The sequence below is a fragment of the Anoplolepis gracilipes genome, chromosome 2 (assembly GCF_047496725.1).
Source record: "Anoplolepis gracilipes chromosome 2, ASM4749672v1, whole genome shotgun sequence".
In the NCBI taxonomy this organism is placed as follows: Eukaryota; Metazoa; Arthropoda; class Insecta; order Hymenoptera; family Formicidae; genus Anoplolepis; species Anoplolepis gracilipes.
This window is the reverse complement of record NC_132971.1, coordinates 14,750,001-14,767,626: the sequence shown is the minus strand read 5'-3', so window position 1 is coordinate 14,767,626 and position 17,626 is coordinate 14,750,001. Positions and strand designations below refer to the sequence as shown.

At 31.2% G+C, this 17,626-nt stretch overlaps 2 protein-coding genes across 2 annotated transcripts; one reads left to right on the top strand and one right to left on the bottom strand.

Annotated features, from left to right (window-relative positions):
* The first annotated feature begins 1,806 nt into the window (after positions 1-1,806).
* On the top strand, positions 1,807-4,538 carry No66 (Bifunctional lysine-specific demethylase and histidyl-hydroxylase NO66). Its single transcript, XM_072886398.1, has 6 exons — positions 1,807-2,038; positions 2,149-2,780; positions 2,860-3,137; positions 3,213-3,942; positions 4,036-4,222; positions 4,316-4,538. The coding sequence occupies exons 2-6, from the start codon at positions 2,149-2,151 to the stop codon at positions 4,385-4,387; spliced, it is 1,899 nt and encodes a 632-aa protein (XP_072742499.1). The 5' UTR covers positions 1,807-2,038; the 3' UTR covers positions 4,388-4,538.
* A 25-nt stretch (positions 4,539-4,563) lies between these two features.
* Positions 4,564-9,041, bottom strand: LOC140662772 (multiple coagulation factor deficiency protein 2 homolog). Its single transcript, XM_072886399.1, has 5 exons — positions 8,910-9,041; positions 6,092-6,254; positions 5,155-5,241; positions 4,953-5,074; positions 4,564-4,829 (listed from the first exon to the last, which is right to left on the bottom strand). Exons 2-5 carry the CDS (start codon positions 6,244-6,246, stop codon positions 4,696-4,698), a joined length of 498 nt encoding a protein of 165 aa, XP_072742500.1. The 5' UTR covers positions 6,247-6,254; positions 8,910-9,041; the 3' UTR covers positions 4,564-4,695.
* Between the last annotated feature and the right edge of the window lie 8,585 nt (positions 9,042-17,626).

Below are 17,626 nucleotides of genomic sequence, written 5' to 3'. Positions count from 1 at the left end.
AGAGAATATTTATTTAATATAATATGATAAATTTTTATAATAGCATATAGTGTTATAGTCAGTAAATGTATTTATACGCAGTAAATTTCTACATATTTTTCACTATCAATTTACATTTAGTTTATGTCTAATAAATATACTTATGCGTATGTCCATAATAGAGATTTCTATTTGTATAGAGATTTCTATTTTTTACACAAATAATTATTGACATAATTTTCATTATAATAAAAACACACACACACACACACACATACCTTTAAACACATGTACATAGTCGCTGATTACGATTGCTTTCTTTTCTTTTAATGAACTCTTTTATTTTAAAACTTCACGTCTATAATGTCTTACGTCTTTCGAACTTTAATCCTGTAGCCTGTTCAGGCGGTCTCAAGAAAGGCTTTTGTTACAAGAGAAAGAGAGAGAAAAAAACACATATTCTATTACTTTATTCTATCATTGCTCTAAAAAATTAATTTATTAAATATAATTTAATATTTTAATTTTTATTTATTTATTACAAAAATTATTTTTATTATATAATATATGTGTGTTTATTATAGATAATTCTATTTAATTTATTTAGCTATAATGTAAATTTTGATCGTAATTATTTAATTTATAAACAAATTTTAATAATAATAATAGATAATTATATAATAACTAATAATATAATTATTAACAAGTGATTTACATGAATCAAAAAATATTGGAGAATAAATTATGAATTTTTATAAGATTTTTGTACAGTTTTTAATTAATTTTTAAATATGTAATTATAATTTTAATTACATATTTAATTAAAAATTATTGATTGGAATGAGATAAAAAGTATTCAATTTATGTCGTGTTTGGTATCATATTTTAATCGCAAAAATTTCATTAATCCATTAAAATTATTTTTAAACTGATAAAATATGAAATATGAAAATTTAATATCTTTTTGTAAGATGACATAATATGTGAAAAACTATAGATAAGATAAACTTCGCCAAAGAGATTTCGAAACTTTTTGATGTTAATCATCATCTCCTTTATTCTTTACTTGTTCTCGTTCCCGCTTTTGGCGACTCTAACATTTAGGATCTTTCTTTATCTCATTTCTATAAACATTTTATTAATAAATAATTGTAATGAATTAACAAGATTTTGACGACATTAAAATGACAAACACGACATAATTTTTTATCTTCTTTCAATCGCAAAAATCACGATAATTCTAAAATTATGTTCTCAATAATAAGATATTAATACTGCACAATAATAAGAAAGAATATGAACATACACAATGCACATTATTCGTGCAATCAATATTTATTGTATTGTATTGTATGCAATACGAATAACAGTAAAAATAATACAATATATGTTCAATATTTATCAATGTACTAATACATATCTAACTAATCGTAATCTTGGCACACTTTTGGCTATCTGGATAAATTTACAATGAAAATTAAAATAAGCATTATAATATATTATAATTTAATTGTTTTTGATAAAAGTGATATATTTTTTTCAAGAATAATAAAAAAGAAGAAATAATATTTATTGTAAATATTATTAATATCTTCTACATTATATTTAAAAAAAAAGTTTATTTTCTCGCATATAAATTCATAAACGATCATATTTCTTGAGTTATAATTTGTAAATGTAGTGTGGACATAAACCAGTTGGTTCATGTCCATGCTACATAACTGTTTTATCATCACCGAAAATGTGGCTATCTAGTTCCAGGTGATCGTAAAATGTGACGCTAGTATAGTTTAATAGAGTTTATCTTTTTCCCTCCAATTTCGGAACACAGCCTGCACATGGTACATACTGGATACATGAATGAATAGCTTGAATTTTGAGAATCACGTGTTACATATGTTGTTTGTCGTATCCCAAGAATTTGTTAAAGAAGCGAATTAAAAGAACTGAATTTTTCATGAATAATTAAAGTGCATTGTGATACTACCATTTGTGGAAATGTAAAAAGGAAGAAATATCATAAGTAAAGACATATTTTCAAGTTAGTATACAAAAAAAGGTTAGTATTTAAGCCAAGTGTATAAATTTTAGTAAGATCAAAGGTTTCACAAATTGATAATTTGCATTTACATATAAAATCATATCTAATTATGTGTCCTATTCATATAGATGTCTGAAAACAACTTAGTATCAGCTTTTTCTATGTATGGAAAGAAACGTAAGAATACAGAACAACAAATGAACAGTAAAAAAAGGAAAAATAAGCATTTGTTATTAGAATCTAATAAAAAAAATATTAAACAAATGGTTGTTAAACCAAAAACTCAAAAGCAACAGAATAAAGATAAATATACCTTGAATGTCTCTTTAAAAAGTAAAAGTGGTATTGTCACTAAAAAAGGTAATTTGGGAATTTGTAAACAAAGATCCTTATCTACTACAAAATTAATAAATTTTACAAATAAATTAAAAAAATTAAATAATGGAATACAACAGTTAGATAAGATAAATAATGTGCAAAGTATGCATAAAAAATCAAAATTGAAAACAATAAAGGGACAAAAGGAGGAGAAAACTAAAAAAAAGACTTGTGACAAAAGAAAAACTATTGCAATGATTGAAACAACGTTAAGAGAGAATATTGAGAAAGAAAATGATGACAACCATTTAAATTACATAGACTTTTATAAAAATACATTAAATAAAGATGCAACATATTTTGGTGGTCCTAATCCTATTTTAGGCAGTCAAAAATTATTTGAGTGGCTAATACAGCCTTTGGAAGCAAAAAGCTTTTTTATGTAAGTTTAAATCAACAAGTATAATTAAACATGTATTTATTGTTATGTATTAAAATATTAATTGTCTTATTTTAATCAGGCAACATTGGGAAACGACTCCAGTGCATATAAAAAGAAGTAATCCTGATTATTACAAGTGGATCGTATCGACGTCTCTACTGGACAAAGTATTGAGAGATAATTATATTTTATTCACCAAAAATATTGACATTACTTCTTATGTCGATGGAGTGAGAGAGACTCACAATCCTCCTGGCCGTGCTCTTCCGAGTGTTGTTTGGGATTATTATCTGAACGACTGTTCTGTGAGAATGTTAAATCCTCAGACATTTATACCTCAGTTACATGCACTCAATGGTATGACATACTATTATTATTATATTTCTCTAAAAATTTTATATTATTTTTTATTTTATAAAACATATTTTACAGCTACTCTCCAGGAGTTTTTTGGCTGTTTTGTTGGTGCCAATTTGTATCTCACGCCACCCAATAGTCAAGGTTTTGCGCCTCATTATGATGACATTGAAGCATTTATATTGCAAATTGAGGGTAAAAAGAGGTGGAGATTGTACATGCCTCCTAATGAGAATGAATATTTGCCGAGATATTCGTCTAAGAATTTCGATCAATCGGAAATCGGAGAGCCTATACTAGACACGATCGTCAGTGCTGGAGATTTGTTGTATTTTCCACGGGGAACCATTCACCAAGGAACGACCATTGACGATACTCATAGCTTGCATGTTACGTTAAGTATGTATCAGAGAAATAGTTGGTGCGACTTGCTTGAGAAACTCCTTCCGCAAGCTCTGAAACGAGCGACTGAAACTGACAGTCGCTTTCGCGAAGGATTGCCTTTGGACTATTTAAGATACACTGGCATTGCACATAGCACAAGTGCAACAGAATATAAAAAAGTTTTCAAAAAGCAAATAAAGGATCTAATAACTAATTTGATAAGTTACATCGATGTGGACAGCGCAGTCGATTTGATAGCGAAAGATCATATCCACGATTTTCTGCCTCCTTTCCTCACCAAAGATGAACAAAAATGTTCAGTGATGGAAGACGGCGAGATTATGGTTAACGGAATCGTTAAGAATTGCGCGGATATAACACTCGAGACAAGGATACGATTATTGAGAACACATTGTATAAGGTAACAAAAATTATAACTTATTTTAAAAAAGCAAAATCTCTAATTGTAAGACAAAACGATGTACATAACTATGTTTTATTATATTATTATTAGATTAATAGAAGAAGATGGAATATATAGGATATATTATTCCACCGAAAATTCCAAAGAATATCATGAATACGAGCCGCAATTTTTAGAAATTATTGCAGACTTTGTTCCTGGTATTCAGAAAATAATAATATCCTATCCTAATTTTATATGTGTAAAGGAATTGCCGATTGAAAATGATGACGTTAAGGTATTAAACATATTTACTTATGTATATTGTATTGTATGAGATAAATATTTTTTAAAAATGATTAATATGTACCATATTTTTATTTTACTACAGATTCAAATAGTGAAAGATCTTTGGGAAAAAAATCTAGTCATAACGGATACTCCTTTATGTTGTAAGAACTGATTTACTATAAAGAAAGCTATAATAAAAGAAGTTATACAAAAGAAATTGTATAATTCTTATATATATTTTCTGATTTTTACGTGAAATAAATAATAACTATAAAATATATATTAGTATGTAAAATAAAAATAAAAAATAATGACACTGATAGCAGAGTATCAATTGCATATAGTTACATATAATTCGTATTATGTCTTACAATATGTAAAATGCGCAGTTCTCTCATATCATTTCTCTCTCTTATTTCTTTTTACAATTAATATATATAATCCAAAATTATATAGTCATATATTCCAAGTTAATAATTTTCACGTTCCAATTTTAAGCTTGTTTCGTTTCTCTTGTGCATCGTGATCTCTTTTCCTTCCCAAAACATATTCAACATATTCTAGATAGCCATCGTTGTTTAAATCATCCTCTGCCAACACTTTATCTATTAGGCCTAAATTCATTTAAATAATTGAATTAGATTAAAAATCGCTTTTATCGCATACTTGTAAAAAAATCAGTATATACAATTTTATATAGTTTCTAGCGTTATTATATTGATTTTATTTAAACGTACCTATGATCAAGTCTTGGTCTGATTGCGTCGCGTTTTCCTCGTCATCTTCGTGTAAAGTATGTTGAAGAGCATGAAGAATTTCTAATCCGTCTAATTTTGTATTATTGTCGACATCATGAATTCTATAATTTGAGAATTTATTAGTAACAGTAAATTCAATAATTTATTGAGCATAAGGCAAATTCCGATATCCCAAACGTACTTAAAGTAATAGAATTCTATTTCCTGTTCTGTCATCTTTGAAAAATCGAGTTGATCGGCCATGGGACCAATGTCCTCCTTCAGATGCCTAAAATTGTGAAATAAAATCGCGACTTTTATTCTTGAGTATTAAATTGGAAACTATTTTTCGATTTATTTAACGATTGACAGGCTGACCGAATTGATGAAATTAAAGATCAAATTGATTTTAGAGACTCCGTTTAGTGAAGATGAAAAATTCTGATTTCAGAATTACTAATACCGAGAAATAAATTTATGTATATATATATATATATATATATATATATATATATATATTCAAATATTAGCATGAAGAGAGTAAGTTGAGATACGCAAGAGCTTTTGCAATTTAGTTTTTAAAAATTTATGAAACGTTATATGCCAAGTATTCTGCTCTTTAGCAGTGCAGATTTGGCGAGATTCGTGATTTTCGTATTTTGCTTCGAGGAAATTATATTTCTTCATAAAACTTTTTTTATATATTCTTTATATACCTAGAAAATGCGCGAAAATATGTATATATATATATTTTACAGTATTTGGCTCTTGAAAAATTCTAAATAATAAATAAAATGATTTAAGAATTTTTATTTTAATTTCTTTTCCAAAAAAAGTCGCATTGCATTTTATCTTTCTAATTACAAATATCATAATTTTAATGCAATTCTTTTGCGTTTCAGTCATAAGACAAACATTACAAATATATAATTTACGATTATTCTTCATACATAAGTCTCTCCTGTCGATCTTTAAATAAAATTGACAGTTACGAAAATTTTTTTAAATAAAATTATTTTAATAAAGTTATATACACATATATTTAAAATTATCGATTTTAAATAACTCTGTAAACATATAAATAAGAGAGTTATTAATTTTATTAATTTATTTAGAAAATTAATTGCTTTTCAACTCACGTTGCATCGTGAAGGAGTTCGGAATCCTGCGTTAATTTGATTTCATTTTGCGGTGTATAATGATGATGGGATATGCTACTTTTAGGATGATGCGGTCCACGAAAGTGACCAGTTACTAGGCCGAGCCACAAATTAATTAAAAGTATCACCTCCATGTTGCTATCTGAAACAAATTATTGTAAAGATGATATTTCTATATTTTTATATTATTCTAGATAAACTGGATGTCACACCCTTGAAATCTAATAACATATGCATACGAAAGTCTTACATGCGTGAAAGAGCTTAATTCGCAAATTTATAAATTAAACTAATTGTAAGATATTAGTTTATATGAATCGTTTATTTCTTTTGCGCGGTTTGTACACGATCGAATGTAGTTTAGAAAGAATGATGAGGGGCGCTCCATGACATTCCGATCGGTGCCCATCGACAATGGGACCTGCTGGGACATGTTCATCGGGTGTGTCGCCGTGGTAGAGTGTCTGCTTCTTCTAAGGGTTGAACACCCCGTCGGTCAGTGACAGATGGGCGGTAGAGGGGGTCCCGGTAATTATTATGCGATTACCCACAAGCCCATTGATTTAGATTGGACCCCAGGGGGGCGTGCTGCGCGATCGTGGGCCCGTCCCGATTTGTTACAAGACCATGCTCGAAAAAATGTACTTGATATATATTCAGTGAAATTTTCGCGTTCTCGAAATTTAGATTTATCCTCAATTAGAGATTTAGCCTCAGACTATTGACATTTTTTATCTATTTTATACTCAGAAATGACAAATATCATAAATCAAGGAAAATTTATGTGTAATTTTTTAGTGTTTTTTTTTCACATATTTACATATTTTTTACGTATATTATGTATTACTAAAAACATATGTAAAAAATTAAATTTTGTTTGTATATAACAAGTGGTTTAATCTCTAGATATGTGTTTATCACTGTTTCATTGTTTAAAGGCAATCAAAAATTAATTTCGAACGCAACATTTGCTATTATCCGCGATGTATTTGCAAGAACGCGGAGAGCAAATAATGACATAGGTGTTAAAAGACACACGAGGCCGACACGAATACAGGGTACTTAGGAATCAATTTTATATAGGCTTACAGTGGTCTCGAAGCGAGAATGCATATGCTGAGAGGGGGGAATCCCCGAAGGGTTTTCGATGCGCGAGAGGACCCCCTCAGGGGTTCCGCCGCGCCCCAATTCGAACACCCTCCGCGCCCGCCTGTGTAACTCTGTCTCTCTCCGGTGTCGAAATCTATAAATAATTTATATCATTTGGTCCATTCAATGGGAGAGCCCATATGTACCTGTGTCGCCTTACAGGGGACCTGCACCCATTCGACATTCTCCTTCGCATCGTCGGGACCAGTAAGAATCTGCCGCTACCCGTTGTATATCGGGTGCACGGATAAGCTCACGGATTTGACACTAATGGATCGACCATGGAGCGACATGTCGTCGACGGAGATTGGCCACGTAGGTGCTAACGAGATCTCGCGCGATGACATGAACGTGATACACATATTTTGCATTTTTTCCCGTAAGTTTGTTTTTTATTTATCCCTGATTCTCTCTCAAAAGCGCGGTTAAAATCAATGAAAAGGAAACGAATTCACATAAATGGTTTCATTCATCGTACAATAATATCCATATCTTTTCTCTTAATGATATCTTGGTAACGTACTTGATTATATAAATTTTTGAGGAAGTTTTTGAAATAAATAGAAACGAAAAAGAAAAAAAAGAAGATTATAGCGTATGCATATATATGTTACGTATAAATATATAGTATATTATATTAAAATTATATATTTATTTATATAGTACATAAAGCATTATAATATTATATTTTTGTTACAATTAGTGTATGTATAATACACAGGTGGAAAAGTAAAAAATAAAATTAAAAATAGAAATATTTATAAAAGCTAATTTTTCCACTAGATTATAAATGGTTAATATGAAGTAGTATTTTACATTTGTATATTAATTAAAAATCTATTTTAAAAATTTAATGAAAAATTTAATGAAAGAAAAATAAATATTTTATATATGCATTTCTCATTATATATTTCAAGTAATCAATTAAAATAATTATTTCTTTTATGATATAGTGTAAAATATTTGAATACATTTGTCACGAACTTGTACTAATGTATTATTTCTTACAGTTTACATCGCTTGTCTATTTCTGTATTTAAAATAAAAATATTTAATATTTTATTTGAAATTATTATTTTAATTAATAATTTAAAATATTGTGCATATATACGTATATGTGTGTGCGTTTGCATTTCAAATAAATATATTTTTATGTACCTATATATTATCCCGAAAAATATATATAATACATTTTTTAATAATACTTTATTAAAACAAAAAATACATACGCTATTTAAATCATGATTTTCTGAATTTGACATGTGTTCATTATTATTAGAATATACCGACCATTGTTACTTGGTATTTTTGTAATGTACACTTATCTGCGATAAGTTATCTGTCACTGGTGCCAGAACAACCAGGCATATGTCTGTGCAATATTATATGCAAAAGTGTGTCGATTGTTTCTATGAGATCGCAAAAGGCAGTACTTTCGTGTACTTCGATAGCAATTTTAAGCTATCCCCGCGGGACGCTCGTCGGCTGTGACTATCGGCGGGTATCTCGAAAGCGAGAGGGTAATCATCCCTTGGTAGATGGAGCGCCAGGTTAGACTGTCATAACCCTAGACCGGGATTTTAGACTCTGCTACTTTGTTTCGAAATGTCAAAACGACAAATGACAAATTCACAAACTCTTTTTTTACCTGTTTCGAACGTTCCGTGGTGATCGATCGATTTGATCGGCGATGGATTTGACTGTTCGATCCACCCTCCGCTACAGATCTTCGTCCGTGATTTTCTCGACCCTGGCTCTCGACTTGGTTAGCAAGAACACGCGACAACGCTTATCGACGTTTTTCCGTTGGAGTTTGCGTATTGAACGAGTTGCTCCGAACGGACGACCGCTCTCTTTGAGCGGGCTCTCGTTTCGTTTTCCTCCAAATCCATGCGAAAAGTCGGCTAATTCGATTATCCTGTTTCTTTTGCCAAATAAGCTTGTATGGATTCGATATGTATTCGATTCCTGTAAAGTATTTACTAAGGAAACCTTAAGAATTTGTAGTTTTCCGGGAATTTTTGTGAAGAAATTATAGACAATTCTGTAGAAATTTTATGGGGATTTAAGAAATTTTTGTTGGAAAAGTGTATCTTCAAAAATTTTATTTGCTGCGACTATTAAAAATAATTTTGTCTGAAAATTTGAACGAAAATGTTTGAAAAATTCTTAGGAACTTTTTGGAAAACTTTTACGCATTTATGTATTATCAATGGTCAATTATAATTTACAGTAGTACGAACAGAAGTATCACCGCCATGATTTTATGATGGTGATATTTATGTTTGTACTACTTGCATTTTGATAGCTCTTTTATTTAGCATGAGAGAAACAAAAGTTCTACATGCAGAAAATCAGTCTTTTATATTGTGTATTATTTTCGTGTATGATACAGACACTCAATAAATACATTTTTGGAGTTTAACATATACCGCAATATTTATACACATTTATGCAATAGCGAATAATTACTATGTTTATTAATACTGTCATTATTTGTTGCTGCATAAACGTATGTTTTATGTAAAGAAGGTTATACTATATAGTCAGATTGTATCGTTGTAACTTCGCTTAATTTTTGCTATTATACTCTGTTAACAGATCTATATTGTTAGATCTATTTTAGAATCTGACATCACATTTAATATAATATATATCGCATTGATTTTTATTTTGTTATTGACGAAGCTCAGAGCAAATATATTTGACAAAATCTGTTTTTTTATTATCTATCTAGATGACTATCCATTTTACTACAAATCTCTATTAATTATCTATTGTATATGTTTGCTATGAGAGACATCGGTCTAGATCTGTTTCTCAAAATCGTTGTCGTCGTACTAAATCCCGGAACGATGCGAGTTTAAGAGCATTCTATTGTGAGAGCAATTCGATCGCGGTTATAAATTCGAGTTGACCGAAACAGAATTTTTGAGGAATCAGAAACAGAGAAAGAGAAGGGAAAGGAAACAAAAAGGAAGAGAAAGAGAAGGAGAATGGACGCAGATGTAAAAGAGTAAGAGCAAGAAAGATAGAGAAAGAGAAAGAGAAAGAGAATGAGAAGACGGGAGAAGAACAGAGGGTGTGCGTGTTTGAGGATCGAAGAGGGATGGAGGATAAACTGCGAAGGGTTGAGGGAGATGCGGGGCGTAGGAAGGAAGGAGGCAAAGAGCGAGGAAGAGAAAGAGAGAGAGAAAAGGAGGGAGAGAAAGAGAGAGAGAGAGAGAGAGAGAGGGTGAGAGAGAGAGAGAGGGTGAGTGGGATAGTGCACGGATGGGTCTCCCGTTGCCATAGCGACCACCGTAGCCTAAAGCTATGCTTTTATTGATTCCAAGCCGCAAACAATGTGCAGGAGTGAATGTTTCGCTCTGTTCTCTCTCTATCCGTCTGGATAGTGAGGTATTAACGCACCCCGAAATACCGATACCCATGGGCACGTGCCCCAGAAAAGCGGGGCCGGTTCGTTCTCCCTTCCCCCCAGGGTTTCCACGTCGGTATCCTCTCTCTCTCTCTCTCTCTCTCTCTCTCTCTCTCCTTCCCTGTCCCCCCTCCCCCTCCTTCCTCTATTCCCCGCTCCGTCCCCGCCGGAGTGCTCTGCGATTAATTCAGCAGTCTCTCGATATGCACAGTTCGCCGTTGCATTAAAATACGCGGACTTCAAAGCGCGGTCGCCGACTATGACGCCGACTATGACGTGTCAAAGGTTACGTCGGACTGCATCTTCCAGTTCCGCGTTTCCTCCCTTTCTCGGTCCCGAATTTTTTGAGGTGCATTTTGCATCATGTAGCACCATCACTTTTGCACGCATGTATACGATCTCTTTATCTCGACCGCGGTTACTTTTCATGTTGAACAAGTACATGGGATTTCACAATTCAATTTTTCAATTTTTTTTGACTAAATTTTACATTTTATATGTTATTTATAGCTAATACAAGTGTATCTTGGTCACAAATTACATGAAAAGCTTAGTTTTTATACGACATTTGCAGCTACGACAGAGAATTCATGCAGGAGTAGCTCAATATAATTTCGAATAAGATGAAGCGTTACAAAAGATGTCACAACTATAATAAAAATTAAAATTTTAATACATAAATATATATCTCAGATTGAATTGGAAACAAACTGCAGATAAATCGACGCGCAAATCGATTAAAATTAACGTCAACAGCTGCGATGCAGAAAAAAGAGATCGATCGGAAAATATTCCTTTCTTTTTATCTCAGAGGCTATCTTTTGAAAATCGAATCAATAACAATGAGCAAAACTAGCCATGCGAAAGTCAGATCGCGATTGAGTTTTCTACTCGATTACTACGAAGAAAGGACCACCCATCGTGATTTCTCCATGAACAGTTTGCCGCCCACGGATGCGTTTCAATTGCATGATATTCCGAAAGGACTTCTCGATAATTCTTAGAAAGTTAGATCAAGTTGAATTTTAATTAATTATATAGCTATTATATGTAACTTTTTTTTTTAATGAACTTAGCCGTACTTTTGCATTTTTATGGGAATCTATTTTTACGTAGAAACATATGATATAACATATGATAGATTTCCATTTTCTATTTTTTTATTATAATATAATAAGTAATATTTAATAGAGTAATATTTTTCTTTATGTTTATATATAGATATATACATATAATTTTTTTATTATTATATACTATTATTACATTATTATAATTTGTGAGATAAAAACTTATAAGTTGTAATAATAGCATATAGATAAAAATGTATAATAATTTTTATAATTTTCATAGTATACTTTTTTTAGAAATTGAATATATTTTTATATATATATAATATTTAAAGAGATAGTAAATTTGTCTTGTGTGTGTAAGATTGATTTATAAAACTGCGAGCAATTTTTAAAAATTATTAAAAATATGTTTGCATATATATATATATATATCAATTAAAAAGCAAGAAGTAATATTTCATAATATTTAAATTTGTGCTTTACACTGTGTAACAGAAAGCAGAACATTCTGTCGAACAGACTTCTCATTGTAATTTTAACTTCTCGTTATCTTCGTCCTTTCTCAGAGTGACAATCTGTCTTCGCGAAAATTCCAGTTATCATTGCTCGAAGTAAAGGTTGTTTAAGTTTTACTAACGAGTTGCAATTTCAAACTATTTAATTAGAAGTGATTAAAGTACTCGTTGATGGCCTCCTAATAATCATAAACTAAATAATACATGCTTAATTAATTAATATATTATTTGTGAATTAAGATTTCGATTTTATTTAGACAATGCTATATCTACTATTGAATTATAATAAAATTCTACATGATTGAAACTACAATAAATGCAGCAAAAGTAATTAAGAGAGAACAAAAAAAAGTATATAAAATAATTATCGTTTTATGTCATTCTTTGATTATTTCTCTCGTTAATTTTTGTTTTACAATACAAAAATATACACTTTTTTATGTTTATCTGTTGAATTTCTTATCTCTCGAAGAAGGGAAAAATCGATCCATTGCTCAATGTCCATCCCGTTTTTTTTCGCTATTTGAATTTTTTTGTTCGAGAAAAATATCGCGCTGGTTAGCAGCCGCGTTGTTTGTATATGCTCGCGCGCGAGCGCCTGTCTATGTGTTCCCTTTTATTTATTTTTTTTTAATTTTTTATTTTCACAGCAATCGCTCGATCGCAGGCGTGTCGCATTCTGACGCATGAAAATGGCCCAAAGGGATGCGCCAGCCATGATCGATGCTCCATCCGATCGGAGTCTACCGAAACTGCCCGTCAAATAATATATTCATAGCTTCCGGATGGTTGAACGCGACTCTCGGAAACCACCCCCGCGACCCCGCAATCGTGTCTACTCCCCTTCCCCTCTCTTCTGCCAACCTGCTCGTTCATCCCCCGTTTACCTTCCCTCCGTCTCCCCCCAATGCGCAGTCCATCCGCACGCAAATCGACTGTCGAATAATTATCGAAAATACAAGCGCGGCCGGCTCGCGGCGCTTTTTTTTTCCTCTCCCGTTCTGTCCTCTGCCTCGCGGACATACAATTAACTCTTTGAGCTTTGCCGATATGCCGCTCGAAATATCGTCGTGTTATCTGGAGCTTTTCACGCGCCATTGCCCCATTCCGTTCAATCTCGCTTGTCCATGTAAGGTCGCATGCACATTGGCCAGTGATTAGTGCCATACCTTGTGTATATGTACCTTCGATATTCTAATATATGCATATTCAATAGCAAATTGCTCCACTATCAAGCTGATAGTAGATTCATTTTTCTATGGCTACATATTTTGTGTACTTATATTATGCAATATTTTAATAAAAAGTTTCCAATATTTCATTAAAAAAATAATATAATATTTTATTTTATTTGAATTTTTCAAGTTTCTCATATATTTATATACTTTACGTTTTTATCGCATGTATAAAATTATGCAAGTCTTGTTTAAATTTCATTAACATTTAATGATTAGCGAATTTTTATAAGTCCCATTTATTTTAATATTCAAAATTTATTTGTTAGCTGTAATGAGGTTTTGTAATTCGACAATGATTACGATTTATGCTTATCTTTCCTTGAATCTAAGGATTCGTACAGATTGTATCCTCAGAGCTCAAATTGGATTTGTTAAAATGCATTCTGTTGACGCATAACAAATTATTGTGGATTGATAATTAGTTGCACTCGATACATACATACGTACATATACATATATATAACAATTTGTCAAGAAAGAGCAAAATCACGCAATTTGTAATGTCAATGTTGTTATACTGAAATATATTGAATTATAGTGAATCTTTTTGCTATTTTCGAACTATCTTTTATATAATATATCTCAAGAGAGGTAAAAGCGTTTTCAACGAAAACTAGAAGCAAACATGGTGAGATATCATGCGATTTTTCATACGCGTATATTCTTGCGATAATCACGCCTTCGTCGTCGAGAGAGACAGACAGAGAAAGAGAGAGAGAGAGAGAGAGAGAGAGAGAGAGAGAGAGAGAATGTTCTCTTATAGTCTGCAGCAATTTCTCTCACCGACAGCGTGATTGCAGACGACCGAGGCGATTTTCCGCATTTCCTCCTCGATTTTCGTGCTCCGCGATTTTCGCGCTCTCCGCCGTGCCCTTTTCCGCTCCGAATCGTACATCGGACAAAAAAAGTACGAAGTTTCCTTCCCAATTTTCACCACACTGCCTTCGTTAGTTTGATCGATCATGCGCGAGTCGCGATCAAGAAACGAAAAAGAAGAAAAAAAATACAGAAATGACAACCGGACAAAGATTCATGCGAGAACAGAACACGAATTTCAAGAAAAGATAGAAATTTTTAACTAATAAGGGTTGAAATCACTTCTCATATATAGAGCGGCTTTTTATTTTTCACAATATATCTCAAAAATTTTTTAAGCTATTAAAAAATATATTGTACAAAAGTTTCATGATAAAAACATCTCTATTTAATCACATTAATAAAATTTTAAAAAAATTTATCAAAATTTGTAAAAAAAAATTATTTTTTCCAAATTTTACTAATGTAGTTAAATAGAAATGTTTTTTATAATAAAACTTTTGTATAATATATTTATGTTTATCTTGAATAATTTTTAATATATCGAGAAAAATAAAAAATCGCTCTATGCATGAGGGGTGATTTCACTTTTCTCTATTTACCTTGTCTATATGTATGTAAAATCATCAAAATTAAAATGTGAGGAATAAGTTCAATTAGGATTAAGATTAATTTTAGTTAAATTGGTCCCATGTATAAGTTTTAATTAACAATTGAAATCACATTTTTAAATGATTTTTGCGAACGAGAGGAAAGAAACAAATAATAAAAGAAAATATAGTCATTATAGGTCTACTTTTTATCAAATGCTCATGATTTAACAGATATATAATGTTTCAAAAATATTTTTTATCATTTAAGCGTTCTAAGTAGAGAAATATTTATGTCAAAATTGATTTATTTCAACATTTTAGTCGTTGTGTGATATTCGGTTCAATCTACAAAATCGTTCGAAAAGTCTATAATTGTTTCGAACACTCTCACTCGCTTCTTTTACACGCTTAACGCGATTCGCATTCAACTACACTCAGCTAATTAAGCAACACCTAACTGTATGTTTCGCATCACAATCGGTCGCAAACATTTGCGTTATCTACGTGACGGGCCCGCATAATTCTATCCCGGATTATATTCCCGGCCTGCTAAATGATAGAAATATCATTACGCCTTTCCCGCGCCCTCCATTGCTCTCGTTGCCCTCTCTCTCTTTCTCTCTTTTTTTTTTTTTTTTTTTTCGTTAAACACATGTAAGAGGGAGAGACGCTGGAATGGGGTAAAACTGTAAAGCAACTCTCTTGCACTCTTTTAACCGGCTCTCTTTTTCCCGTTCTTTCGCATCGGCCGTTTCTGTTCAACTTAACGGCGGTGGCCGGCCACAGCGGCGACGGTACAGGACACCTAAGTGCAAAATTATTTTAAAAATATTTTCTTTACCGCGTTAGCCTGAAAGCTGACCCGATGCGTGTGCTGGACCGGGGCAAAAAGAATTGGAAATGCCGCACGGCGGTTTTTCGACTTGCCACGGTTTTCAGACCCTCTTTCCTTCTCCGCGCACGATGGCGACTATGATTACTTCGTGTGCGTGTATATTCAAGTACCCTGTCTTTTAAGTTCATGATCTTCGCGGTTGGCTAACGAACCCCGAGGTCTGGATACGTCCGCTTCCTGAAAATTATCGTAGTCGTTAAAATTGCACAGATTTATTAAATATGTACACAAGTACAGTATAATATAAAAAAAAAACATCTTTTATACAAATTATTAATTGGTTCATGTATGTCACTTTTAGTATTTTAGGATATGAAGTTATATGAGTTAATATGTAATTTGCATTTAATCAATTTTTTTAAAAGACTTAACTTTTGATTGATAAATATTAATATATATACATATATATGTATATATTTTTAATAAGGTATTTTTCTTTTTATAAAAACTTGTTTTTCATTAGCTTATAAAGAGAGATAAATATAAAATATATAAATAAAAACATTATATATAGTACATATATACAATAGATATGTGTACGTATGTATGTGTATGTATGTACATTTTTCTAAACAAGCTCTATGCGTTTGATATTTATCTCTCTTTAAAAGATAATAAAATAAGTTTTTATGATAAGAAAAATACTTCATTACAAAATTGAAAGAATTAAAATCAGATTAAAATTACAGTGTGAGATGTGTGTGATCGTTGAACCGATTTTTAAAGAAACCGAAGATACGAATCATCGTTTTCGGAATTCAGTTCCAATTGTACATCTCTTTTGTTTTCGCGAATTTTATTGTAATTTTACTTTGACAACGGTTATTTTGGAGTTATCGCGAAATTTTACGTACATTATTTGCTATAATAAGTGACTTTTCCATTAGACGAGAAGTAGATTTCGATGAGCGCACACTTGCACACAGCTTTATATTTTACCTATACGTTCTTTACACACCTTTTCCATCCCATGTACTTTTAAACCATCCTCTCTCACTAGGCGCCGTACCACTTCGATGCTTTTTACGCGGTGCTTTTCTCTTATTTTGAACCTCTCCCTTGGCCTGGCCAAGAGTTTCCAGTCAGCGTTACGTAGAAAACGTTGAACTTGTTCGAGAGCTTTTTCTCCCTCGGAAAAGAAGTGGCGCGGAGCGAGGATAGAAGGAATGGATGGAAAATGTCAAATAAATTTATTGCGTTTTCGTGATACAAAATGTCGTGACATTGTTGCTTTTGTACGTTCTTCATCGGAAATAATAATTACCGAGTGTGCGAAAGAGTAAATCTTAGAAACTACATTTGCATTCGCATTGTTAACAAATTTTTTTTGCTATTTTTTTAACCACGCTATATATATATATATATATGTATACACATATTACACGTGTGTGTGTCTTTTAAATTTATAATGACTATGATATGAAGACAAGCTCTTAAATTAAAAAAGTAATAAAAATGATACAAATTAATTTGTATCATTTTTATTATAATGACTAAACAAATTTTAAATAGTAAATTTTATTATAAGTATAACAATAATAATAAACTATATATAATTCTTTATTAAAGATATGCAAAATATCTATCGTGTAGATATAAAGTTACAATATAACAAGAGATTTTTATCAATATAATAAATTCATAGAATTTTGGAGACATTATTCGACGATTAATTATCTCTTTTGTACTTAATAATTTTAATTACACAAACACTATAGTCTCTTTACATTTAATATGTAAAACTAAAATCAAAAGTTGTCCAAAATATCAGGACACCGATTTATTCCGTTGTTAATTTGTTATTAAATATATTGTTTTAA

Coding starts and splice junctions, on each gene's coding strand:
- LOC140662772 (XM_072886399.1), bottom strand. CDS start 6,246: ATGGAGGTGATACTTTTAATTAATTTGTGGCTCGGCCTAGTAACTGGT. Junction 5,242..6,091: donor GAACTCCTTCACGATGCAAC/GTGAGTTGAAAA, acceptor TCACAATTTTAG/GCATCTGAAGGAGGACATTG. Junction 5,075..5,154: donor ATAGAATTCTATTACTTTAA/GTACGTTTGGGA, acceptor CTCAAATTATAG/AATTCATGATGTCGACAATA.
- No66 (XM_072886398.1), top strand. CDS start 2,149: ATGTCTGAAAACAACTTAGTATCAGCTTTTTCTATGTATGGAAAGAAA. Junction 3,943..4,035: donor TTGAGAACACATTGTATAAG/GTAACAAAAATT, acceptor TATTATTATTAG/ATTAATAGAAGAAGATGGAA. Junction 4,223..4,315: donor TTGAAAATGATGACGTTAAG/GTATTAAACATA, acceptor ATTTTACTACAG/ATTCAAATAGTGAAAGATCT.